The sequence below is a fragment of the Macrobrachium nipponense genome, chromosome 2 (genome assembly GCF_015104395.2).
Source record: "Macrobrachium nipponense isolate FS-2020 chromosome 2, ASM1510439v2, whole genome shotgun sequence".
NCBI lineage: Eukaryota > Metazoa > Arthropoda > Malacostraca > Decapoda > Palaemonidae > Macrobrachium > Macrobrachium nipponense.
This window is the reverse complement of record NC_087201.1, coordinates 56,670,839-56,697,964: the sequence shown is the minus strand read 5'-3', so window position 1 is coordinate 56,697,964 and position 27,126 is coordinate 56,670,839. Positions and strand designations below refer to the sequence as shown.

Sequence of the window (27,126 nt, the reverse complement as noted above, 5' to 3'; positions counted from 1 at the left end):
GATTCAGTAACTTTTGTGAGGTATACATGTTTGTTCTAATATTTCTTTGCAAAATTACAATAATAGCTGACATACTATCATTAAAGATAAGAACTAAAGCCAACAGCAATCCCTGGGAATATTTATGAGCAAATAAGATGTCATGGGATAAAGAAGGGCAATACATTCCCCAATCAAGTCTCAAGGCATACTGATCCCCCTCTTGTGCCGAGCTAGGTGACCGGCCATTTGAGTCCTCATAATTTGACTCCTGGTAATTTAACTTCTGGTAATTTGACTCCCAGTCAATTTGACTTCCGGTAAATTCACTCCGAATATCCAAAAACATAGATAAATAATAGGAATATACAATTTTGACAGAAAATAGAATTTCAATCTTGCCTTGTTTGTTTATATGCAAAGTAAGTAGTTAAATGAAACTATCACTTGATGCAAACTAATGTACTTGACTGAAACTATCATTCCAGTAATATACCTTGGTTGTTAAGATGCATAATTATCTTATTTTAGTTGTTTATACTACTTAACTGAATATATCACTCCAGTATGTACTTTGTATTTCTACATCATCATCTTTCTTCTTTAGTCATTACTTAAAAAGAATTTATACATAAACCATGCCTCACATGTTTAACAGTACTCGAGGAAAGAAAAAACTTGTGGATGACTTAAATTATATATATGAAACTCAGAAACGGAATGCCAGTGGATCCAAGACTTACTGGAAATGTGAAATCAAGTAATGTAAAGCTAGAGTCCACACCATGATGATTATGCAATAATCAAGAATGTTGGTGAACAACATCATGGTTCAAGTGCGCAAAACTTTAGCAGACCTAAAAGCACAGACAACTGCTTCCCAGGAATCTTGTCGATCATTAATTTCATCTATTTGTCAAAACCTTGATGAAAACGAAATGACTAATATGCCATCAACAAATTGGTAAGTCGCAATATGAGAAACTGGCGTTGAAAAAAAGAAAGTGCTCCTCCAATCCCTCAAAATCGATTTGGTTATGCAATACCTGATGAATACAAGTTCCTTTACAGTGGCGAACTTTTCTTGCAGTTTGATAGTGGTGAATCTGATGAAGACAGATTACTTGTGTTTGCAACAAATAAAGGCCTCGATGGCTTAGTGAATGCAAAACATTGGGCGATTGATGAAACTTTAAGTGCGCCCCAACTATATTTTATCAACTGTATACGGTACATATGGAAGTAGGTTCGTTCAGTGTTCCACAACTATTTGGATTGCTACCAAACATGAAACAAGAAACTTACACTCTCCTTTTTAACCAACTAAAACAATTACAGCAAGGAATGTGCCCTGAAAACATTATGATGGATTTTGAAAAAGGCAACATTAATAGTATTTTATCTGTTTCCTAGTACGTACTTCTATTTCATGTTGTCTTTTTCATCTTTTCTCAAAATGTGTACAAAAAATATGTGAAATTGGCTTCAAGGCTAGATACCATCATGACAATGAGTGTAGTATTAAAATTAGATGTTTTTCAGTGCTAGCTTTTCTTCCTCCCGATGATGTAATTGATAGCTTCAAAGAGCTTATTGATGACGACGATCTTCCTCAAGAACTTGTGTCTTATTTTGAAATTACTTACATAGGATGTGTCTGAGGTAGAGGAACTAGTCAATGAAGAACTCTTCCTATGTTCCCCATTAAAGGTTGGAATGTCCACTTTAGGATGAAATCTGAGATACCCCACACACATAACAATGTATGGAAATTAATTTATGGAAATTAATTACTGTATTGAACGAGGAAGAACAATTAGCTCAGCTGAAAAAGGTTCAATTTGATAAGGGTGAGATCTGTGGCACAAAAAAAGTATACAGATATAAACAAACGGCTACAGATAATCATTGAGAGATATATTTTTCTTATGATCAATAGCTCATAACCTACATCATTATTAAAATGTTATATTTTTAGGTTTTACTAACATACTTTTTATCATTTTAAATTCTTAATTTGATTTTGTCCTATATACTTACTGTAAATATTAAATATAAGAAGTTAACAAGGCTCTTAGTATTATTTGTATTCCTGTAAAATAGTAACTATATTATTACTTGCTTATCTTGCAAATATTTATCTCATATTTTGAACTAAAACAAAGGTGGGGGTGAAATTACCGGGAGTGAAATTGACCGGGAGGCAAATTACCAGGAGTCAAATTAATGGAGTCAAAATACCAGGAGTCAAATAACTGGGGGTCAAATTACCTAGAACTGCTGAGCTAGTATAGTTGCCATAAGTCATTTATAGACCACTGAAGTGAAATGAACATCTTTCCCGCTAAATTAATCCAAATCATATGGCGCATAATATTATTACTCATATGAGTTAGCCAGTCTATTGCTGAAAACCTGTTATAGATCATCATACAAGCATGCCCGTTCATTAAGAATTAATTAAAAAAACAAAATAAAAAGGGTGCTGCAACAAAACTTCCATGTATCAATATACCAAAGTTTGTTAAATATGCAAAGAGTTCAGTATCATTCTGCAAAGGCATTCGAGATATGCTGTATATATAACTATATATACACTATAAATATATGTATATGCAACCAGTAACCAGAGAAACATTAGCAATGATCATAGAAAATATGCGAATAAATGAAGCTTAATTTATGAATACGTACATTTATTATTAGGAATTCATAAAATGTTAAGCCTTAAAGATGGACAAAAAAATTAAGTAAAATTATGTATTATTTATCAAGATTTGTGACATGCATGAGGGACAAGAAAAGTGAAGTGTGAGCAACCTGTTTAGCAATAAAAAATAAACAACTCACTTGAAATCTATCAGAATAATAAAAATAACATCTTTTATTATCAAGAACTGTGTACTAAATTGTTCAAATGGAGGGAAAGAGTGGGTAAATTAATTTTTCATTCAGATGATTAGAATATCACTTACATATAACCTATAGAATAAAAGTTTATTGTGTAACAGTATCACAAGCTTACTCATTGGTAAACATGCACACGAAAAACATTGCCTTTTTAAACAGATTGCATCAAAGAAGCAAAGTACAGTTAATGAAAATGAATATGTAATATTTCAGTTTAACCCTGACCAAAAACAACACTTGAAATAACTCTATTTAATAAATTGCCATTGCTTTGCTTAATCTAAGTGGATGACCATATACAGGCATGCCCCAGTTAATGGCTATCCGGTTTTACGGCACTTGTCTAGCAACGCTGTTAATTGGATTTTCAGCACTGATCTCAGGTTAGCAGTGCTGATTTCCAAACGGTACCCCCGCCATTAACCAGGGACTGCCTCCATTGGTACTGTGTTTGGAAAAAACAAATCCTGCTACCATGCAGGGTAATAAATACCTTTCATGTTCCCTACTCATGTTCGAAGCTTTGGTCTTTATTAATAAAGCTATGTCTAGTTATTGGGGAATGGTGGCCTTGACATAAGGCACTAGTTTGTCTTTATGTAGCATATATCAAATTTCAATTAAGTGTTCATATAACAATAAGCAATTGCCTTACTTAGTTGAATATCTGCTCTAATGGAGAGGTAACTGAAGTACAGAACACTTCTCATTCTCTGGTAATGATTTAAAAAGATAGGAAAGCATAGTACTTGAATATATCATGCTTTCTACCCACACAAGGATGTAAGATTGCTAAGAATTCAGGTTCTGTGCTGGACACTGCCAGACTTGTAGGTCTGACTTGTAAGCTAGTGGACTAAAGAAAAAGATGTCTATCTGGCTGAGTAGAATAGGACAGAAGTTAAGGTTCAGGCTCATCTAGAAATTTGTTTAATAAGTAATATTTTCATTTACACAAGATGATATGATGAGATGAGTATCTTGTTGGTATCTCCTTTACAAATTGTATTTATTTCCTTACAATATCTGGCATATATTAGTTTTGAAAAGGTGTCTTTGCTAATAAATAATAAATGTTTTCATATGCCCAAATGTACATTGTTTAAAAAGGTACTGGTTTCAAGTGGAAACACTATCTCCAGTAACAGCTGCTTTTCTTTCTACAAAATATTCATTCACTACTGACAGTTGCATCGACAAAACTTTGCTAAAGACTGCATAGTCAAAAAGTTAGTATGACCTTCCTATGGGGAGTATATGAAAGCCAAATAACTCAAGGCTCTACAATTAAAAAACACCTGTAGTTTGAAACAAATTGAAACCTAATCCAACTATGCAGTATAAAACTTTTGTTAGCTCCCTACATATGAAGATGTTTGGTGGCACATATTTTCGCTGCTTGCAGACTACAATATGTTTTATAACAACAGACCATACTCTCAGCCATGGAAAAATGTAAATTCCGAAAAAGAATGCCAGTTAAGGTTCCAAGTCCCATATAATTTGGTAACAATTTTTTCAAATTTGCATTACTCATTACACAATGGAGCCATCAAATAGGATTAGACTGAAACAGATTAAAGTTATCAGTAATAACCTTCAAATTTCAAAACCTGGCTTTGATTACTAACAAACTGTAAATAATACAAAATAGTCTGTACACATGTTCATTATTATTAATAGGGGTTAGTTTTTCCAGACCTCTGAGTCTCAAGTAGACTCTTCTCGGGCTGTTCAAAGAAGATTTAAATGAGAAAAAATAAAATTATTTACAATAAGGAAAGAACATAAAACCAAACAGTACTTACCACCAAAGGCAGATTGCTTCTCAAGATTTTGACCACATTTGACAGTAATGGTCGTTACAATAGAGGGTTTCTTTGCGCAAGAATACCATGGAATTTTTGGTTGATCTTTAACCAGTTCCCTGGAAAATGGAGCAATGAAAATAAATCCACTGAAGTTAATATTATAGAGCTGACATTCATTGATGAATGATAATAGTTTTCAAAGCATACATAACAGAAAATCATACTTAACATGAAGATCTGTGCCATTTCTTATTAAGGGTTTTGAAAATGTTATATATATTCCTACCACATGTGTCAATTTAGACAAAGCATGGGTCAAATAAAATAAACAAAGCTGATAAAACTATTATTGTAAAGTTGCCACATAAGTAATTTAGGAAAAATATCATAGTTTGGTGCCAAAATACATAATTTACAATTATGACAAATTTCCTTAGTAGCACCACATGCAGCGATACGTACTTCTGAGAAAATTTATGATCTAAATAAGGCTTTTTTTTTAATTACAAGACAGTACTTTCTTAAATGTATGGTTTATAACCCCTCAAGATTGTTTACAAGGGTTAATTAAATAGGACTGATAAATCAGAATTAAACTTCCTGACTGAGTAAATCAGAAGATATTCAAGGAGGAGGACATAAACTTAAGATGAACCTGAGAGTAAATCCCTGTATAAAAACCCTGTACATGCAGTAAATACATATAGTACTATATAAAAATATATTTAGTTTTATGAATAAAGAATTTTATGCCACAAATGAATTATTCTGATAGAAGATTTAGGAGATTTCCTGCTTACACTGACAATTTACTATTATTGATCAACAGCATGAATATTTTGTATAAGCTATTTTTCTTAAGAGTTCTAAAAGATAGGTAGTACTAACAAAATTAGGGTTTCTAATATAGATTTCTCATTGCTTTCATACTGCACAGTATACCCTATGGTCATAAATGGAAAATTTGTTCAATCACTACTTCACTGATTATATGTAGCGGTCTGAAATATTCCTCTTATCACTGGGTTTTATTGTCTGTCACACACAAAATGAACTTCATACCACAACAAATGTGCCCTCTTACACTCAGGTATGCAGTAACTACCAATCCTCCGTTTTTGTTGTTCTGTGGTGCTGTCAACACTTCTACCATCATTTCCAGACACTTCCTTCAGATCAAAATGTAGCACTCATTACTAATTGATTTTCCATTGAAAATAACTTATTTCCACCCCTTTTCACTTCAGTAATTATATAATGAGTAATAAAAAGGTGAATTTTACATTTATTGCACAATTCAGCTGTCAATCTTGTCTGTTGTTAACTGGCACCACACTCAGTGCTGCAGCTATCAGCACTTAATTATAATTATACTGTTTTGGTAAGAGACTGGCTTTTTCTGTATTAATTACATATACAGTGCTACTTCGAGATACAAAATTAATCCATTCCGAGGTGGCTTTCGTATCATGAGCTTTTCGTATCTTGAAACGCATTTTACATGCAAAATGGCTAACCTGTTCCAAGCCCTACAAAAACTCCCCACTAAATTTCATAATAAAGCTAAATTGACCTATAAACAATGTAATACTACAACAATTTGGACCATTCAATACCTAACTTAATACGTACTAGTACTGATATGTACGTAATGTAAATGCCGTGGTAGTGAGTTTCACTCGCCCCAGATCTATACCGACACCTTTTATATGAAGGTGAGCGAGCTGGAATATTCTGGCAGGTCCAATTTAGCAGTTCTCTGGTATTTTAGCAATATCTTACCTTAGAAATAGTGCTGAAGGAACCTATTTCACGGAGCGACACGGCTTCCTCGCCTAGAAATAGATTTTTCCTATGTCAAAATCCCTTTAATGTACATGGTATACAAGAAATACTGTACGTACATATGTACGTATGTAGTAAAATGTGGAACCTTACCTTTCAAGTGAGGCTATCTCCGAAAGTGGCGACAGAAGAGGAGGACAAACGGCAGAAAACTTCTTAAGTACGTACACTTAACTTTACGAAACATTAAAAAATGTCAGGAAACATAAACTAAACTTTACGAAACACATTAACAAAAACTGTAACACTTAACTTTACAAAAACTTTCAAATAAAATTTCAATTTTTTTCTTTTTTAATTTTTATTTATTTATTTATTTATTTATTATTTATTTTTTTACAAAATTTAATTTTCTTCACCACTTTCAACTTTATTTTTTCGTAGTATCAACTGGATCTTCCTTTTTGCTTACTCCTATTAAAGGCCTCTTTAAAAAATAACTATACAAGGTAGATTGCTTCTGCCTACTTTTCACAATGTTCCTGAAACGACTCAGGCAAACGTCATCGAACTGCGCAAGCATAAAACCTGTGTAAGCCTTTTTGGGGTGTCTCTTTTCTACAAATGATTGCACCTTATGAAAAGCAGCTAGAGCATCCTAAATTTCTGCCGTTGTCATAGGGTTATCCTCCTCGCCGCTGCTAGAGAACTCCTCTTGAATGACGTTATGTTGCATGGCCTCAAACTCCTTCAGGTCATCCATCATAAGCTCCTCTTGGTGCTCCTCAAAAGGTCACTGATGGTTGCGAAACAGTTTCAGGATCATCAACTGTTCCTGAATCTGCAGCACCAGCTTCACCCATGTCGAATCCCTCGAAGTCTCGGGCGGATACGGCATCAGGCCAGAGTTTCCTCCACAAGGAATTCAAGGTTCGCTTCAAAACCTCCTGCCAAGCTTGATCGATGAGTCGGATGCATATCACAACATCGAAATGCTCCTTTCAAAATTCACGCAAGGTGAGGTTTGTGGTATCAGTGATGTCGAAACATCTCTTGAAAAGATGTTTCGTATACAGCTTCTTGAAGTTCGATATCACTTGCTGGTCCATGGGCTGGAGGAGAGGGGTGGTGTTAGGTGGAAGATGAAGAACCTTGATAAACGAATACTCAGCTAGGAAATCTTCCTCGAGGCCAGGAGGGTGAGCAGGGGCATTGTCCAACAACAGCAGACATTTCAGAGGGAGGCTCTTCTCTTCCAAGAATTTCTTCACTGTCGGGCCGAAACACAGATTTACCCGCTCCGTGAACAAAAGTCTCATTACCCAGGCTTTCGCATTAGCCCTCCACATCACTGGAAGCTTCTCCTTTAGCGCTTTGTGGGCCTTGAAGGCTCGAGGAGTCTCCGAATGATAGACAAGTAGGGGCTACACCTTGCAATCCCCACTGGTGTTCGAACAAAGTGCGAGCGTAAGCCTGTCTTTCATAGGCTTATGCCTGGGTAGCTTCTTCTCTTCCTGCGTGATGTACGTCCAACGAAGCATTTTTTTCCAAAAAAGGCCAGTCTCATCACAGTTGAAGACTTGCTGAGAACTGTAGCCTTCCTTGATTGTCATCTCGTCGAACATCTTAATAAAGGCTTCAGCCGCTTTCGTGTCCGAGCTGGCCGCCTCCCCATGCCGCACCACCAAATGGATGACAGTCCGTTTATGGAATTTTTCGAACCACCCATGAGAAGCCTTGAACTCTGAGGTTGGCATCGATGTCCCTTCTCCTCCGTCCTCTTCAGCCTGGGCAATCAAATCGCCGAAAATACCGCAGGCCTTGTGGGAGATTGCCGTCTCGGTTATTGTATTGCCAGCGATTTCTTTGTCTTTTATCCAGACAAGAAGCAGCCTTTCCATCTTGTCGTGCACGTGGCTCCTCTTGCTAGACAAAATAATCATGCCCTTGGAAGGTGTAGCTGCTTTGATGGCATCCTTCTGCTTAAGGATGGTGCCTATTGTCGACGGATTTCAGCCGTATTCCTTGGCGATCACACTCAATCGCATGCCAGCTTCATACTTTTTTATTATCTCCATTTTTGTCTCCAAAGAAACCATCCTCTTCTTTCCTACTTCAACTTTCTCAGGACCCATGACTACGTATACACTGTACATAATCAAGTTATGTAGTACGTATACGGATGTAGTACAGTTCTCACACAACACAATAAAGTAGTACTACAACGAAATCACTGACAAATTTACGTTAATATACGAAATCGTATAGAACGAACGAATTCCGCGTGCTTACGATACCGATGATGCCGCCGAGTGGCCGAAAAAGCACGCCGCTACGTAGATGCATGATGGGATCATGGGAGAGATGCTGACCAATAGGAGAGCATGATCTTATGGCATCCTTCTGCTTAAGGATGGTGCCTATTGTCGACGGATTTCGGCCGTATTCCTTGGCGATCACACTCCAATTCGCATGTGCAGCCCCTTCATTACTTTTTATTATATTCCATTTTTTGTCCTCCCAAAGAAACCATCCTTTCTTTCCTTACCATTACTTAACTTTCTCGGCGGACCCCATCGAACTACGTATACGTATACTGTACATAATTAAGTTATGTAGTACGTATAAGGATGTAGTAAAGTTCTCACACAACACAATAAAGTAGTACTACAACGAAATCACTGACGAATTTACATTAATAAACGAAATCGTACAGAACGAACGAATTCCGTGTGCTTACGATACCGATGATGCCGCCGAGTGGCCGAAAAAGCACGCCGCTATGTAGATGCATGATGGGATCATGGGAGAGATGCTGACCAATAGGAGAGCAGGATCTTATGGTGGTGACTAGCATCAGGAACCAATGGGAGAGCGGGAGGATGGTGGTGAGTCTACTAAGTTGGCGGCACGCAAGTTTTAAAATTGTTATCAGTGGTCTGGGCGAATCTCGGGACTTTACTGCAACAACCTTTTGTATCTTGAACAATTTTCGTATGTAGAACAAAAAAAATCTTCGTATTTGCTTTCGTATCTCGAGTTTTTAGTAAGTTGAGCCTTTCGTATGTCGAGCTACCATTGTACTAAGTAGTATTGTAATATATTTTTATCAGGTTAATACTTTTTCTCTTTGCAGAAAATTTAATACAGTTCTCATAGAGGAAGTTCCTCTTTTATTGATTGATTGATTAATTATGAAATTTAGTCATAATTTAGGTCTTGAGGACCAAGCACCGGAACCTATCAAGATTATTCAATGCCCTAATGAAAATGAAATATATAAATTAGTATGATAAATTATGAATTAATGAATGATAACAGTGTTCATAAAAAATAAAGAATGATGATAGATAAAACCAATAAACAAAATTGTCAAAATTTTATATTTAAAACTATATACCTGTATGTACTTTATATAAAATAAACATTACTAAAATCTTTACTAAATATACTGAAATCATATTTTATTACAATAACCACATTTTTTCAGATAACCCATAAGGTTATCTACCTCAACACCATTATTTAAAATTTCTAAAATAGTCTTCCCAAAGGCAATTAAATCTAGGACAGTGGACCAGCAAGTGCTCAACGGATAGCTGACCATCATAGTGAGCACAAACTGGGGCACTGGCTCCCTCTTAAATATAATTATGGGTAAAGCGGGTATGGCTAATCCTAAGCCGTGTTAGGATGATCTCGAATCTTCTGATGCGATTAAAACCCGAACTCCAAAAATCAATACTTTTCTAATATTTGTGTACTTCATCCTTGTGGATAAAATAGGGTAAGCCCATCTCTGCTGCCATTTATTATGGCTGTATCTTCTAAATTTTATTGCCTGAGGTATGAAACTAGATTTTAAGCATGCATCCAATTTGTGCTCAGGAGTTTGCTTCTTTTACACTTAAGCAACTTAATTTTTTCTTATTTTGTGTAATTCAGTAATGAACATGATACATTACCATGTGTGTTATATCTTAGCAGTATATTAATAAGTGGCTTCCTGTAGGCGAGTTATTCTATTTACTTTTGCAATAATCCCTTGTTTGTTTGCATTTAGTTCTCAATTACTGATTAATTACACTTCTACTGACTGCAATTATATTTAAACATGTTACTGTCAGTAGGTAATTACAGTATGTCTAATTTTGATTTTTGTGATATTTGCTGTTCCCTATTGTGATTATACACTATTGGCTATGCTGTCCTCCAATGAGCCTATCATGGCTGTTCAAGTAAGGCCTGTTATATATTTTTGTGTCTTTCATCAACAGAGACTCATTCATCCCTCTAAAGAGGCCTTTTCACTGCTAAGGAATTGAGTCTGCTGTCAAAACTGTTCAGCGCTTTGCTGCATGGTATGTAAAATGAGGATTTTCAAGGTGATATGATTAACAGGTTTTGCTACTGAAGGGTCTGCTGCTTCAGTTCTTGATTTCCAATGGTGTTATCTTTGTTGCAAGTCTAGTAGATCATCAATTCTTAATTAATGGATTACTATGGTTTTTGCTGTATCTTGACTGGTGTCATGAGTGCGAGAGACAGTTGGCAGACATTAACTGATGAAAGTAGTGAATTTGACTACAGTCATGTGTAATTTATCTGAAGTTGTGAGCCTATCAATATCAACCATCAAAAGAGATGGACTTCATTTGGTTGTAATCATAAATTGGCCCATGGTCATATGTATGGCATGACCTAACTACTTTCTTTCTTTCTTTAAATCATCAGCTGAAAACCCTTATGGATAGAATCAACAGACCATAAACCAAAGAGAGCTCCAAATGGAAATCAGCCTGCAGAGAGAAGTTAAGGGAAAAGGTGACAAATGAATAAATATGAGGAAACAGAAAATAAAACTGATACACCTAATATTCAGGAGACATTAGAAGAGAGCAGGAAGGAACTTGCTCCGTGCTTAAATTTACCACATGCCTAGTACAGTTCCAATGATCTTGGCAACTGCAATCCCACCTTTACATAAAAAATCAATGTCAAGCTTCCAGATACATATTCAAGTCTAATGGAATTTTCATGAAAAGTGAGTGATAATGTACAAAAGAAAAAAATCAACAGTAGCTAAAAAATTAATAAGTGGTACTTAGGCTTAAAAAAATCAGCACATACTAAGTTTAGATAGTAGAAAACCAGAGGCTCTATGTAGCCATAATGATAATGTAACATGCTTTAGAAAGTGTTGTTAAATCTCTACCTACTTTGCATCAGGGTCTTTGGATGTAAACATTCTTAAGATATATTCTCCAGTTTCGTCAGGCCTAAATGTAGTTGGAATTATTACATAACGTCCTTTTTTCAACTGCTCCCGAAGAAAAATGGCTCTTGTTCGAATGTAATCTGAAGTAGCAGCAGCATCATGCATCCGATGCACTCTATATTTTCGGTTTTCTTCTATCTAAAAGACAGATTTAAAGGGAATTTCAAACCATTCAAAAACCATTATTGTTATAATAAAATACATTAAAAAATAATAATTTCCCTAAACACTCATAATAGAATTCTTTCATTATCAAAAAGTATTAATAAATATCAAAGTCAAGTTCACATTAACAAACCTTCATGATATGGAAACCAATAACTAAATTCTGCATGCCCTCTTGTTTCTGACCTCTAGCATCTTTCTGCATTAGCTGGAATATAACATCGTCATTATCATCCTTGATATCAAACCTGAAATAAAAACTTAGATTTAGGAACATGCATAAATCTTATCATATAGTTATATATACATATATAGCTCAGAAAATAAATATGCTCACAGAACATGAAAGAACTATGTTAATAAAATTGCAATTAGAGCAAGGAAGATCCAGCATTAGCACGATGTCAACTAAAATACTAGCATCAGCATAATCTGTATAGTACAACATTCAAAATGAAACAGCCATATAAATAAACATTCAAGACCAAGATAAAGATGGCAAATTAACACATACAGTATTAAGAAAGTCAGTGAAAAAGAGATGAGAAAGGAAAAGGAGAAGTTGGAAAGTGAGAATTAGAAGGACTGGGATCAATGAAAACTGGGGAGGAGACAGGAAAAGAGGAGGGGAAAAAGTTAAGAAGGGCATGGTGAATGAGGTACGATAAAAAATGAAAATGTATATTGTATACAAGTACAGTATGTAGGTTTCAATTAGCCTTGTAGTCAGGTTATGATGTTCATCTTAATATGAAAAAATGTTGCATTCTGAACCTTCTGTCAAGATGGAATGATAGGACATGTTCCATTATATTCCATTTTTACCTCTACTACTACTGTCCTAAGTATAAAATTAAGAACTTGGTAGGTAAAGGATTGTAGTGAATGGTGTTAGTCTTCAGTTATGGGTGTTACTTTCTCAACATTACCCTACAATACAACTTCCCAAGTATACCAAGTATGTAATGTAGTGTTGTGCACTATGACTTTAAAATCGCCTTTTGTAAATTTCCCATCATGTACCTAAACAACAATTACATCTATAGCCCATTCCATGGGAATGTTTTCTTTGTTGAGACTTACTTTTTACACTAATCTGTCAATAAAATAAAAGATTTCTAAGTACTGTACATAATTTGTATTTTTGCTAACATACAAACCTGAGGTCTTTAACTATGGGATTAACTTTCAGCAATGACCCTGGCCTAGAGAGATCTTGCCCAAAATATACTATCCACCAGGAAGTAGCGGGGTACACTCGTTTGATCATCTTCCTAGTCAGAGAAATGACCATTGGACACCATTTCTCGGGCAACTCAAAGCTAACGAATGAGTTGTTGGCATTAGGTTGAAAGAATAGTTTACAGAGGCAACATAGGTGTCATACTGTCACTGGTGCCACATGACCATAGCAGGAGAGTGATCCATCTCATTGATCACCTTTGAAATATGTAGAACAAGCAGGCAGATCAGAACAGAGCCAACTTTAGGAAGACGAGAAGTGAAGGTCTATGATAAAGCTTCTTCAGAGATTGAATGAATTCTGCAAGTCCAGGTGCTAAGATTAACTGTCCTTATCTCCTGACTTCATCTTGCCTGTAATGTCTGGTTAGCCACTGTAGATGAAAGGACACCAAGCCATTTCGGTGACCATGGCACTACATACCATGATGATGTTGCTATCACTTGGATCCTGTGACTCTTGAAAGACTTACAAGAACTGTGTCTAAGTTCTGAATGACTAATAAGAACTGTGTTTAAGTTCCATGAAAGGAAATGTAGGAGCTTGCATCCGGGTCAATGTTCCATTGAATGAAAATTCTCTGGAGGAGGGTAGTGTAAAACCATGACACTAATTTGGTGTCGTTGCTATTAAAGTAGTGCCTATTCAGACACGAGGCTCCTGATGCTGTCTTAAGAGCCATAGGATATTCTCTCCACCAGTTGTGGATCAACTGGTAACAGCTGCTGCTGACATCTCCCACTCCTCACAGGAATGTAACTACATCAAGTCAAAACAAATGGAGCACTCAGACACCACTTCTTGAATTAGTTGTTGGAACTTTGTTTGGCAGCATTATTGATAACTATATCTGTTAGATAACAAACTAAGGTAGCCACCTACCTATAATGTTTGTTATAGTTCCTCTCTTCCCTTGCTGGAGAAAGGAAGGGTTTGCTACTGAAAGGTATACAGGTGGTCCCCGGGTTACAACGGGGGTTCCGTTCTTAAGACTCGTCGTAACCCGAAAATCGTCGTAAGCCAGAACGACGTTCTTGAAAACATGTCCACAGGGAACTTGAAAACATGTCCACAGGGAAAATTTCACTACTAATTTGCAATTTTTCTTAGGGCCGTATCTCTAAAATTATCACTAATTTACTTATTTCATGTGCAACACTGTGTATTCACAAATTACTGTATATTTTCATTAAAATACAAGAGAGAGAGAGAGAGAGAGAAATAACTCCTTACGGTTTCAATAGATTGAAATGAACGTCTGTAGGCAACTTTTTCCCCCTCCCATAAATACATATATTTCTCCAGAGAAGAGAGAAAGAGAGGACTGTGCAATTATGTTTGTTTGTCTATCAATTCTTTTGCTGAGAGGGAGAGAGATAAAAGGAAGAAATAGAAACACCAAATGTATGACAAGTATCTTGTGGGGAGACCTTACCTTACAGACCTTACAGTTCGTTCGGGTTGCCCCAGGTCCCTCAGTGTGAGGCGCCTCTAATGTCTACCAGAGAGTTGCTAGTACATCTTCCGGTATATTTTGCATCTTCCAATCTTGGATGGTCTGGGATGCAGTTTAGATATTTGTCGAGCTTATTCTTAAACACATCTACGCTCACTCCTGATATATTCCTCAGATGAGCTGGCAACGCATTGAATAGACGCTGCATTATCGATGCTGGTGCGTAGTGGATTAATGTCCTGTGTGCTTTCCTTATTTTTCCTGGTATAGTTTTGGGCACTATTAATCTACCTCTGCTTGCTCTTTCTGATATTTTTAGTTCCATGATATTTTCTGTTATTCCTTCTATCTGTTTCCATGCCTGAATTATCATGTAGCGTTCTCTTCTCCTTTCTAGACTATATAATTTTAAGGATTGTAGTCTTTCCCAGTAGTCTAGGTCCTTAACTTCTTCTATTCTAGCTGTAAAGGACCTTTGTACACTCTCTATTTGTGCAATATCCTTTTGATAGTGTGGGTACCATATCATATTGCAATATTCAAGTGGACTACGAACATATGTTTTATAAAGCATAATCATGTGTTCAGCTTTTCTTGTTTTGAAGTGCCGTAACAACATTCCCATTTTTGCTTTACATTTTGCCAACAGAATTGCTATTTGATCATTGCATAACATCTTCCTATTCATCATCACACCAAGGTCTTTAACTGCTTCCTTATTTGTGATTGTCTCATTATTAGGTCCCCTATATGCATATAGCTTTCCTTCTCTGTCTCCATAATTTATTGATTCAAATTTATCAGAGTTAAATACCATCCTATTTACCTCTGCCCAATCATATACTTTGTTAAGGTCTCTTTGTAGAGCGTTCCTATCTTCATCACAAGTAATTTCTCTACTTATTCTTGTGTCATCAGCGAAACTACTCACTACCGAATCCTTAACATTACTGTCTATGTCTTCAATCATAATAACAAACAATATTGCAGCTAGCACCATACCTTGTGGCACACCGGATATTACCTTGGTTTCATCCGATTTCTAATCGTTTGCAATAACTATCTGTTTTCTGTTGTGTAAAAATTCTTTTAACCATCTTCCTACTTTATCTACGATATTGTGTTTTCTAATTTTCTTTGCTAATATATTATGGTCTACTTTGTCAAAAGCTTTTGCAAAGTCTAGATAAACCACATCTGTTTCATTTCCGCTTTTCATATTTTTGAATATGTTCTCACGGTGGACTAACAGTTGGGTTTGTGTACTTTTTCCGGGTACGAAACCGTGTTGTCCTATATTAAAAAGTAATTTTGTCGAAAAATTATTTTTTCCTATATACAAACCTAGGTTGTCTAACAAAAGGATATCCGCGGGAACGCGCCGCCGCTACCGCATACAAAGAGTTCAAACTTGAATCGCTGTACCTGGGTCTGGGGTAACTGCGCGGGGTGAGCCCGGGCCAGCTTGGGTAGGTCATTGTGATACCATTCTTTGAGCCGTTAGAATACTTAGTCTAAACAGACACACTCTTCAAAAGGGGGGCCATAACTCAATGAGGGGTGGATGAGGAGGGCCATTAATCTGTTAGACAACCTAGGTTTGTATATAGGAAAAAATAATTTTTCGACAAAATTACTTTTGTTCCGACTAAGTACAAACCGTCGGTTGTCTAACAAAAGGAGACTCGAACTGAGGATGGAAGGTGAGTGACCTGAATGTACCCTTTGAAGAGCCGCCAATAACTTCACACGACCTGATGTTAACCCAGACCCCCTACTCCTCATGACACTTTACACGGTAAGGATTCAATAGGGGAGAACCCAAGGGGCTCCGGCTGTTGTCCTAACCTATGGTACTAATACTCACTCAGAGAGCTGTTCCTGAAGGATTCTTAGCCATCATTCTACTCTCCAGGTAAGTCAGTAGTGGCCAAATTGAGGTACGCAGTGCGGGTGACCAACGCCTAGAGGATCTCTTGGGCTGCGACAATGGGGCCCAGAGAGAACACTTCTAGAGATTTGAACGTAACTTCTCGTAGGTAGAAGGAGGTGAAGGTGGTTTGACTCTTCCAGGTGCCTGCTCTCAAATACCTGACCCACTGAGAGGTTCTTCCTGAAGAGCATAGAGGAGCCTATGCCCCTAACTTCGTGAGCCTCACCTTTGGCATTGGTACTTCCTTGTTTTCGTAGGCCCTTCTTATAACCTGTCTGATCCAGAAGGAGATGGTATTCTTAGCCACCTCTTTCGGATGCTTGCCCGTGGCCACGAACAGCCGTTTGATAGCCGGTCTGAACTGTCTCGTCCTCTTGAGGTAGGCTTTCATGGCTCTGACCGGGCATAGAATCAGTTCCTCTTTGTCAAAGCCGGTAAAATCCCCCAAGGAAGGAATGGTAAAAGAGGAAAACATCTCCTCTGGCTTGTATGGGTCTTGAGTCTTGGCTACAAAGCCAGGGACAAACGAGAACCCCATCTCCCTCCAACGCCTGGTGTGTGACACTTCGTAGGACAGCGCGTGTAGTTCGCTGACCCTCTTCGAAGATGCCAGGGCTAAGAGGAAAAGGGTCTTCAAGGTGAGGTTCTTCAAGGAAGCTGAATGTAAGGGCTCATAGGGAGGACCTCTCAAGGATTCCAGGACTAAGGCTACATCCCAGTGGGGAGTCCGTAGCTCTCTCGGGGGACAGGTCTTCCTAAAGTGCTTGAAGAGCAACAAAATTTCTGGAGATGCAGCGAGGTCCATGCCTTTCAACGCGAATACTTGATTTAAAGCCGCTCTATAACCCTCCACTGCGATATGGATAGTCGTTTTATCCTTCCTGAGGTGGTGGAAAAAAACTCGCTAGTTGAGGGATGGTGGCCTCGTCTGGGGCAATGCCTTTATCTTGACACCAATCTTGAAACCGTCGCCACTTTCCCTGGTACAATCTGCCTGAGGAAGGTTTCACAGGATTGGCCATGGCCTCAGCTAACTGCCTGGAAAAACCTCTATCGCGGAGGATTTTGATGACAGTCTGAACCCGTGTAAGCGGAGGGCCGACGGATTTTGGGTGTAGGCATCCGTGGTTTTTTGGGTTGGGCGAGGAGATCTATTCTGTCTGGTAGGCTTACCGGGTCCTCTAACTGAAGATCCAGGCACTTCTGGGAACCAGGGGGCTTCCGGCCACCAAGGAGCTACTAAGGTTACTCGCAGGTTCTGCGAGTAGCGAATCTTCTGAAGGATCTTCTGGAGGAGGGGGAAAGGCGGAAAGGCGTAAGCGTCCAGGTTCTTCCAATCTTGCAGGAGGGCATCCTCCCCCGCTGCCTGCGGGTTCTGGGAGTGGGGAGAAGAACACTGGCAGTTTTCTGTTCCATGCGGTGGCAAAGAGGTCTATCGACGGAGAGCCCCACCTCTTTATCAGGCCATCTGCTACTTCTTGATGGAGGGACCACTCTGTGTTGATTATCTGTCCCCTCCTGCTCAGATGGTCCGCCCAAACATTTTTCTTGCCTGGAATATATCTTGCTTGAGGGTGATGTCCATTTCCTCTGCTAACTCCTGGATTTGTACTGCCAGGCGACAGAGATCCAGTGAGACTGTGCCCCCCTGTTTGTTTAGATATGCCACCACCGTGGAGTTGTCTGACATTAGGCCCACCGTTTTTTCCCTTGGAGTTGAGACAGGAAGTGCTGAAGGGAGAGGAAGACTGCCTTCAATTCCAAGACATTGATGTGAGATGCTTTCTCTTCTTCCGACCACAGGCCGCTCACTTCTTCTCCGTCAGGTGCGCCCCCCCACCCTTCTTTTGATGCATCCGTGAAGAGAAGAATCTCTGGGGTTCTCGGACTGAGAGAGATGCCCCCTTGGAGGTGGGAAGGCACCATCCACCACTCCAGGGACTTCCTTTCTTCTTGGGAGAGAAGAATTTTGCTGTTGGGGTCCCTTCCTGAGGAGACCATTGTTTCTTGAACAGCCACTGAAGCGGCCTCATACGCCTTCTGCTGTGAGGCACTAGTCTCTCTATTGAGGCCATGTGTCCTAAGATGGACTGGCAGAGTTTTGCCGTGGGAGGGCTGGGCCCCAAGCTCTCCGCACTTGAGATACTAGGCCGGAGACCCTGTTCTCCGAGGGGAAGGCCTTCATGAGGGATGAATCTAGTGTCATTCCGAGGTACACCATCCTTTGTCTGGGAGTGAAATCCGACTTGTCGACATTCACCACCACTCCCAGTTCCTGAACGAATGACAAAACTAGCTGAAGGTGCTCCGCACACTGCGCAGCCGTCTCGGCTAAGATGAGCCAATCGTCCAGGTAGCGGAAGGAGACGGATGCCTCTTGCATGTGCCCAAACTGACACTATCTTGAAGACCCTGGTGAACACCTGTGGGGCTGTGGCGAGGCCGAAGCACAGGCAGGTGAACTGCAGAGTCTTTCCCTTGCTGACAATCCTGAGGAATTTTCTGGAGGAGGGGTGAACAGGGACTTGGAAGTAGGCATCTTGAAGGTCTATTGAGGCCATGAAGTCTCCCTCCCTGACACAAGCTCGAACGGAGTCTGCCGTTTCCATCCGAAACTTTGTCAGAGAAAGGAAACTTGTTGAGGGGTGAAAGGTCTATGACCGGCCTCCAACCCCCTGTTGCCTTTTCTACCAGGAAGAGTCTGGAGTAGAACCCTGGACCTGGATCCTGAACCTCTTCCAACCGCCCCCTTTCTGAAGTAGCTTGGATATTTCCTCCTCCAGGGCCCGTCCGCGGTCCGAGTCCGGTCGATAGGAAGGGACTTGGATGGGGGTAGGGGATAGAGTGGGTGTAGACTGGAAGGGAAGACGGTAGCCTGACTTGATAACCTGCAGGGTCCAATCTTCCGCTCCTGCTTGCTGCCACACTTGCCAATTGGCAGCCAAGCAACCCCCTACCTTCCGCTGACGGGCAGGATCTGGCCTAGAATTTCTTGCGGGGACCTCCCTTTCTTCTGTTGCCCTTCTGCTTCCGCTCCTTTGATGGAAAGGGACGAGTCTTCTCCCTATGGAACTTGTCCTTCGACACAGAGTAAGGTTTCTTCTCCTCTCGCCTACGCACGGGAAAAGCCGGTCTCTGCGCTTCACTTACCTGTTGGCTAATCTGTGGTGCTGGCCGTGGTCTATGGCCCGGGGTTGCGGAATTGGAGAGAGCCCTAGATTGGAGAGATCGCTCCTTCTTCTCCGCTGCCTTGCGAACTTCTTCCGCAGGAATAAGTTCTTTCTGGAACAGCGGGTTTTTCCGTAAGTCCGGGAGGAGGTCTCTCACCACTGGCGATTTGGCCTCCTTGAAGGCATTCTCTCTCCTTTTCACCTCCATATTAGCCCACAGGACCGCTAAGTTGTCTGCTTGGTGCGAGAGTGTCTTGATCCACACTGCATGAAGGAAGACAGTTCTGCTGCTGCTGAGGCTGGAGCTCGGGTAAGAACTGCGGAAGTGCTGCCAGTAGACGTTCCATCCACGAATTCGTAGCGAGGGCCAGAGCTAGAGCGCGAATGAGTCCTTCGGTTTCTGAGGGAGAGAGCAAGAGGTGCTTTTTCTGAAGGGCGTCCAGACTGACATCTAAGAGATCTGCAAGGTCCCTGGAATATGCAGACTCCTTAGTTTGTCACCTGTTGGCCTATAATACCTGCTGGCCCCTGAGCAGGGATAGGAAGCCACCTCTGTTTCTCAGATACCCTAGTTGGTGAAGTCGTGGCTTCTCGGGACGCTCTAGCCATGGCTAGCCTAACCTGGTTGCTCCAGGGGAGGCTGACCGAGGGGGGCTGTGAATTCTTCAGGTTGAGCACCTTATGCACCTCTGACTGAAACTCCTGGTTCAGTTCCTCAGTTTCTGTTAGGCCATTGGCGCTTCTAATCAACGACAGAATCTGGTTGAATGATAAGGGCTCGGGCTCCGCAGGTGAGCTAGTCTGACTGCCGTCCGAATCGGGGTCAGAATCGGGCTCCCCCTCGGAGCATGAATCGGGCTCGGAATCAGAGTCAGAACTGTCACCCAAACAAATCTGGAAACAGTTCCTCTGACTTCTTTTCCAAAAGGAACTTCTTCCTGGCTTCTTCCATCCTACGGGCAGACTCCTCTAGACTGGTGTTCTTCTTCTCCACTTGCTGGGAAACCTCCTTTTGGAGCTTAAGTAGTCCTCCACCGCCTGGTTTGACCAGGTTCGCAATGTCCCAGTGCGGGAGTGAGGACCTGGGCCCCCACTGTACCTAGGCTAACTGATGGAGGTGGTGCGGAGGTACTAGGCTCATGCCTAGGCTAGCTTTTTCGGGCATCAACGCTGGCACTGGTCTCTCAGCGCGACCTAGGCCTTGCGGCATCGAAAGGTCTCCATTGATGCTCCTCCTCCGAGCGTTGTGGCTGGCTGGCTTCTTGCGTCGGGTTGCCGCAACTTCTGGAGGGGAGGGGGCCCTCCGGCTCCTGCGAGTTGGGTCCCGTTTCCGGGCTCCTTAGCACTGTCCTCAGGATGGGGGGGTGAGGCATCAGGTCCGTCACCGGATCCCTCCTGGGGCTGGACTGATTGTGCCCGAGAGGAACAGGGGGTTACCTTGGCACCGGCTGTGTCTCGGTACTGCTATGGTCATACCTAGATAGTTCGCCTTTAGGCTAGGCGGGAACAAGCTCGGTTGAAGACCCCTTCTTGTTACGCTTCGAGGCAGGAACATGGATCCCAGCCCCTAGGTAGCTTCTTTCCTCTTACCTGCTTTCCTAGCCCCCGACGACGAAAAGTTTCTTTAGCCTAAGTTTCTTGGGAAGGACACTAGGCTCACTAACTAGGTCCCCCGTTAATAAGGAGGAAGGATTACTAGGCCTAGTGTTCTCCAATTGGGCACTATCCCCCTCACACACGGCCTTAGGCCCCACAGTAGTCGGCCTAGGCCTAGGCTTATCGGCATCAACATTAGCGTCACTGAAAACACTCTCATGCGCCTCATAATAGAGCCTCCACTGATCATTATTCCACTGCGCACAGGTTGAACACGATGCATCAGGGGAACATTCAAAACCCTACAAGCAATACACCACAGATGAGGATCCGAGGTTGGCGAAGGCAAAGATGTACCGCAACGCATGCCATCGGAAACACACACACAAATCCTCCCCGAAAAACCCACCATAGATCCGCCTTCCATACTTACAGGGAAGTTAGGATGCTAGGTAATACTAAAGGATAAATAAAAGGATAGGAAAAGGGCACTGGGGAAGCACTCAAGCACAGGATGTCAAAGATATATCACGATAAAGAAAGACTACAGTCGGCGGTCATGCGTTGTTTATCTCAAGTCGGGTCAGGCGGAAGGAGTAGGTGTTGACACGACGGCTACCGCGAAAAGAATGGTATCACAATGACCTACCCAAGCTTGGCCTGGCACTCACCCAGGTACAGCGATTTCTTCAAGTTTGAACTCTTTGTATGCGGTAGCGGCGCGCGTTCCCGCGGATATCCTTTTGTTAGGCAACCGACGGTTTGTACTTAGTCGGAACAACAAATTATTTTTTATTAAATGTTTCATATTTTTCTTCATTACCCTTTCATACACTTTCATAATATGTGATGTTAGACTCACAGGCCTATAATTACTTGCCTCTAGTCTTGATCCACTTTTGAAAGTAGGGTGATATATGCTAATTGTGCTCATCATAAATCTTGCCTGTATCTACACTTTGTCTTAATAATATTGCAAGTGGCTTTGCGATAGAATGAACTACTTTCTTTAACAAAATAGCAGGGACTCCATCCGGCCCTGCAGCAGCTCCATTTTTAATTTCATTAATTGCCTGCACAATATCAGCTTCATTAATTTCTATGTCAGCTAAATAATATTTACCACTATTTTCTTTCCCTTTACTTCTATATCATTATCTTCATTATCTATTCTAGGGGTGAATTCTCTCTTATATCGTTCTGCCAGTATGTTGCAAATTTCCTTTTTTTCATTCGTTAATCTCCCTTCAATTCTCAGAGGGCCTATTTCTATTCTTCTTTTATTCATCTTCTTCGCATATGAGTATAATAGTTTGGGGTTTTGCTTGATATTTAATAGGGTTTTTTCTTCCAAGTCCCGTTTTTCATTTTCTTTTGATTGTATAATCTTTTGTTCTGCATTTTCTATCTTACTTTTTAGTTCTATATTAAACTTTTCGATTGCATTTTTTTCTTTTGCAAGACCTTTTTTCCACTTTCTGATTTTCTGGAACAAGATCCTTCTGTCTCTTGGTATGCATGAATGATGTTTACTTTTCTTCTTCGGTATATATTTTTCCACTATTTTCTCCAATATTTTATATAATATCTCCGTATTTACCCTTATGTCATCACTTACGAAAATGTTATCCCAATCTTTGTTTAATTCTTCATTAATTTCTGACCATTTTATATTTTTACTGTAGAAGTTGTATTTTCCATATCCTTCCCACTTTTTCATTTCTTGCTTATCTCTATTTTCACTTGCTTTGGAATGAACTGTTAATTCTATGACATTATGGTCTGAAATACTCGCATTATAAACTATTATTTCTTTAACATAATTCATCTCGTTCACAAATACTAGGTCTAAAGTATTTTCCTTTCTTGTTGGCAGGTGATTTATTTGTTGAATGTTGTATTCTAGTAGCATATCTAATAGCTTTTCAAATTGCCTCTTATCTTCTGCACTACTATTACTCTCTTTTTTATATGTATAAGTACAACCACAATCTCCTATTCGTTCTTTCCATTCTACGAAAGGAAAGTTGAAGTCACCAGATAGGAGAATAGTCCAGTCCTTGTGATTTCTACATATATCATCCAATTTTTCAATTATTAAGTCAAAGAGAGAGAGAGAGAGAGAGAGAGAGAGAGAGAGAGAGAGAGAGAGAGAGAGAGAGAGAGAGAGAGAGAGAGTTGTCCTTACAGTATTTAAAAGAGAGAAATGGAATGATTATTGTATTTAAAATACTCAGATATGAATTTTGTACTTATAGCATTATTATCGGAAAATATTAATGATAAACTTATTACATGAAAATGATCTCATCTCAGTGAGAGAGAGAGAGAGAGAGAGAGAGAAGAGAGAGAGAGAGAGAGAGAGAGAGAGAGAGAGAGAGAGAGAGAGAGAGATTACATAAAACCATTAAATTCGTTGACCATTGTATGGCATTGTTAAGCTCCAAGTGTCACTGGAGTTGAGGTGGGGAAATTGATACAGAAAAAGACAGAGGGAAGAATTTTCTTTTGAAATTAGTTATAGTATTATTACTTCTATTATTACTATTATTATTATTTGAAAATATAATAAACAAGTGCATCTACCATAAAAATTCTCTCATCTCAGTAAGAAAGAGGAATTATCCTTACTAGTGAAATGGAAAGGTCATTTTCATCTCTTTAAAATATGACCATTATGAATTTTGTAATTAAAGTTTTATTATTATTATTATTATTATTATTATTAAATAACTGAAATTATCAATAAACATTTTTACATACTAGTACCATAACAATTCTTTCATCTCAGTAAAAGAGAGAGAGAGAGAGTGTGTTTATATCTCTCTGTTATCTCAAAAAATACTTATAACGCTTCCAGCGAAAGAGAGGGAGGGAGTTACCACTATGACACATTATTATCTTGTGTGGCAAAAGAGAGAGAGAGAGAGAGAGAGAGAGAGAGAGAGAGAGAGAGAGAGAGAGAGAGAGAGAGAGAGTTAATTAAAAGTGACATGGATAGATTAGTACGTATTGTATTTCTTTAAAATACTATCACATCTGAATTTTGTAATTACAGTTATTATTATTATTATTTGAAAGTATTAAAAACAAATAGTACAAGTACATAAAAAATCTCGAGTCTCAGTAAATGAGAGAGAGAGAGAGAGAGAGAGAGAGAGAGAGAGAGAGAGAGAGAGAGAGAGAGAGAGAGGGGGGGGGGGGGGGGGGGGGGGGGGGGGAATGTCAGGACCACGTGATTGCAACACTGCAGCTTTTCCCCCTCTTGACTGTCACAGAACTTGATATATCTGACAGTTTTAGTACCTGGATCTCGAGAAAAGGTTACTGGAAGTTACTTGAAGACGACTGGGATTTCCTTCATTCTTCCATAATTTTTTAAATATAAGCTAAAATCTTACTAATTCACTATGGTATCTTCTTTAATGAATTGATATTATTGCTGTATAAATTAATATTAATATTTGAAAATAGTATATCATTTATTCATCATACAAAAAACATACATCTTTGTAGTAGAGAGAGAGAGAGAATTATTATTTTTATTATGTGATATCATTTCAACTTATTAAACTTACTAATACAGTATTAATCAAAATTAATATTTGAAAATTAGTAAATCATTTTTGTATTATAAAAATGTATTTAGTCATGAAAATAAACATCAAAATACACTAATTAGTGTTTATTTTTGTCGGAAAATACAAAAAGAAGAGAGAGAGAGAGAGAGAGAGAGAGAGAGAGAGAGAGAGAGAGAGAGAGAAACTGTGCTAAACTATAAAGGATTCTTATCATAGTGTGTGTTTTTTAAAAGCGTTGTAAACTCGGAGCGTTGGAAGCGTCAGAGTCGTAACCTCGGAACAAGCGTCATAACCCAGGGCGGATTTTTCAATGAATATTAAAGAAAAAGCGTCGTAACCTCGGAACGTCGTAAGCCGGACCTGTCGTAACCCGGGGACCGCCTGTATATTCGTGTAGAATATGAAATATTCTAACAGTAAGGCTACTTCACTCACTTGTATCCGACCAGTTCCAGCGTAGATGGATCCATCTTCTTCCAACCCGTAGGAAGAGAAGAAAAGGAAAAAGGGAAAGAAAAGAGACAAGTCGTCTTAATCACTCTCATTTTCATACCATCATCTTAGGCAAGATACAAACTGTCCCACTAGGGACACTGGATGAGCTACACAACTTGTCAAGCAGCCACCACCGGACCCAAGGAAAAAGTGTCCAAGGACCTGTGGGTAATGTCTCTCAGGTAGAAGGAACTGAAAGTGGTTTTGGCAAAACCAGCAGTCAAAATCCTATGAACAGATAAGCTCTTCTAGAATGCCAAAGAGATTAGTCCTCTAATGTCGTGTGGTCCTGCATGCACAGTATTGGCAGTAGAAACTGATAAGGAGGATTAGGCAAGCTTAATCACTTCATGTAGCCAAAAAGAAATGGTATTCCTGGACACTTCTTTCTTGAACACTGACCCTGGTGACCAAACTTGTTTGTCATAATCCCTCATCCTAGAATGTGTCTGGTCGACTGCTGTGCTGTCTTCTTTCCCACCGTTATCCCTACGTTAAGGGGTCAGTTGCCTGATGCACCTTCTCCACTGCCTTCTATCATAGGCATCATCATCCACCAAACCTCTTCTCTCCATATCTTCCTTCACTTTATCTTGCCATCTAATTCTCTGTCTCCCTTTCGATTTTCTCCCTCCTCTAACAGGTTCTTTCAAAGCCCTCTTCACTCCCTCCTCGTCATCCATCCTTAACACATGCCCATACCATCTCAATTGTGACTCTCATATCACCTCTGTTATTTTTACAAAGCCTGTTCTCCTTATTTCATAATTTTTAATCTCTCCAACAGCGATATTCCCATAATCCACCTCCGCTTTCTCATCTCTGTTCTCTCAAGCTTTATTTCCTCTTTTCTCCTTCCTTATCACTGTGCTATAGGTTTTGACTTTTAGCTTGATTGTCATTTTCTTATCACATATAACTCCAGCTAAATCTCTCCACTTACCCCACGCTGCTTTTATCCTACTGTCTACTTCTGCCTCACATCCTTCGTCTTGGCTTATCATAGATCCTAAGTATTTAAACTTTCCCAACTGTTTTATAATTGAGCCTTTTCTTTCTTCTTTTACTATTCTGTTTCTATCTTCCCTACTGCTCACTAAAACCCCTGTTTTATTCACATTCACCTTTAAGCCACCCCTCTCTAAAGACTCCTGCCACTCCCAAACCCTTCTCTGTAGGTCCTCATCTTCAGCAGTAATCACCATATCATTCCTGATCTCTTCACTTAACCCATCCATGACCAGCACAAACAAAACTGGGCTTAATGCTAACCCCTGGTGTAATCCAACACTAACTCCAAAGTTTTCTGTTTCCCCAACTGCCGTTATTAATTTTATGCTTGTTCTTTGATACGTATATCATCTTGACCAGCCTAACCCACTTTTCTGAGACTTTCCTCTTTCTCAAACACAAAAACATCACTTTTCTTGGGATTCTGTCATATGCTTTCTCTGGGTCTATAAATGCACAATAAAGCTCCTGGTTTCCCTCTAGCCTCTTTTCCTGTAGCAGTCTTACTAAGAAGATAGAAGCCATCGTCCCTCTTCCTCTCATGAATCCTTACTGCTGTTTCCTGATCTTTACAATCTCTCTTAATCTCTCATCCAGTATCCTCTCGAAAACTTTCAATCCATGCTGTTAGTTTAATTCCCATGTAGTTACAACAATCCACGACATCTCCTTTCTGCTTGTATATATATACAGTGGGCACCCCGTATTCGCGT

The 27,126-nt window shown here is 39.7% G+C and overlaps 1 protein-coding gene across 7 annotated transcripts in view; it reads right to left on the bottom strand.

Annotated features, from left to right (window-relative positions):
• LOC135220599 (calpain-5-like) overlaps positions 1 to 27,126 on the bottom strand; it is a 221,245-nt gene that overhangs the window by 38,179 nt on the left and 155,940 nt on the right. For all 7 annotated transcript variants that reach the window (XM_064257868.1, XM_064257869.1, XM_064257875.1 and 4 more), the window contains 3 exons: positions 12,062 to 12,176; positions 11,705 to 11,901; positions 4,698 to 4,816 (listed from right to left, as the gene is read on the bottom strand). In XM_064257868.1, the coding sequence (XP_064113938.1) occupies positions 4,698 to 4,816; positions 11,705 to 11,901; positions 12,062 to 12,176 (431 nt within the window). The remainder of the gene's footprint in view (positions 1 to 4,697; positions 4,817 to 11,704; positions 11,902 to 12,061; positions 12,177 to 27,126) is intronic.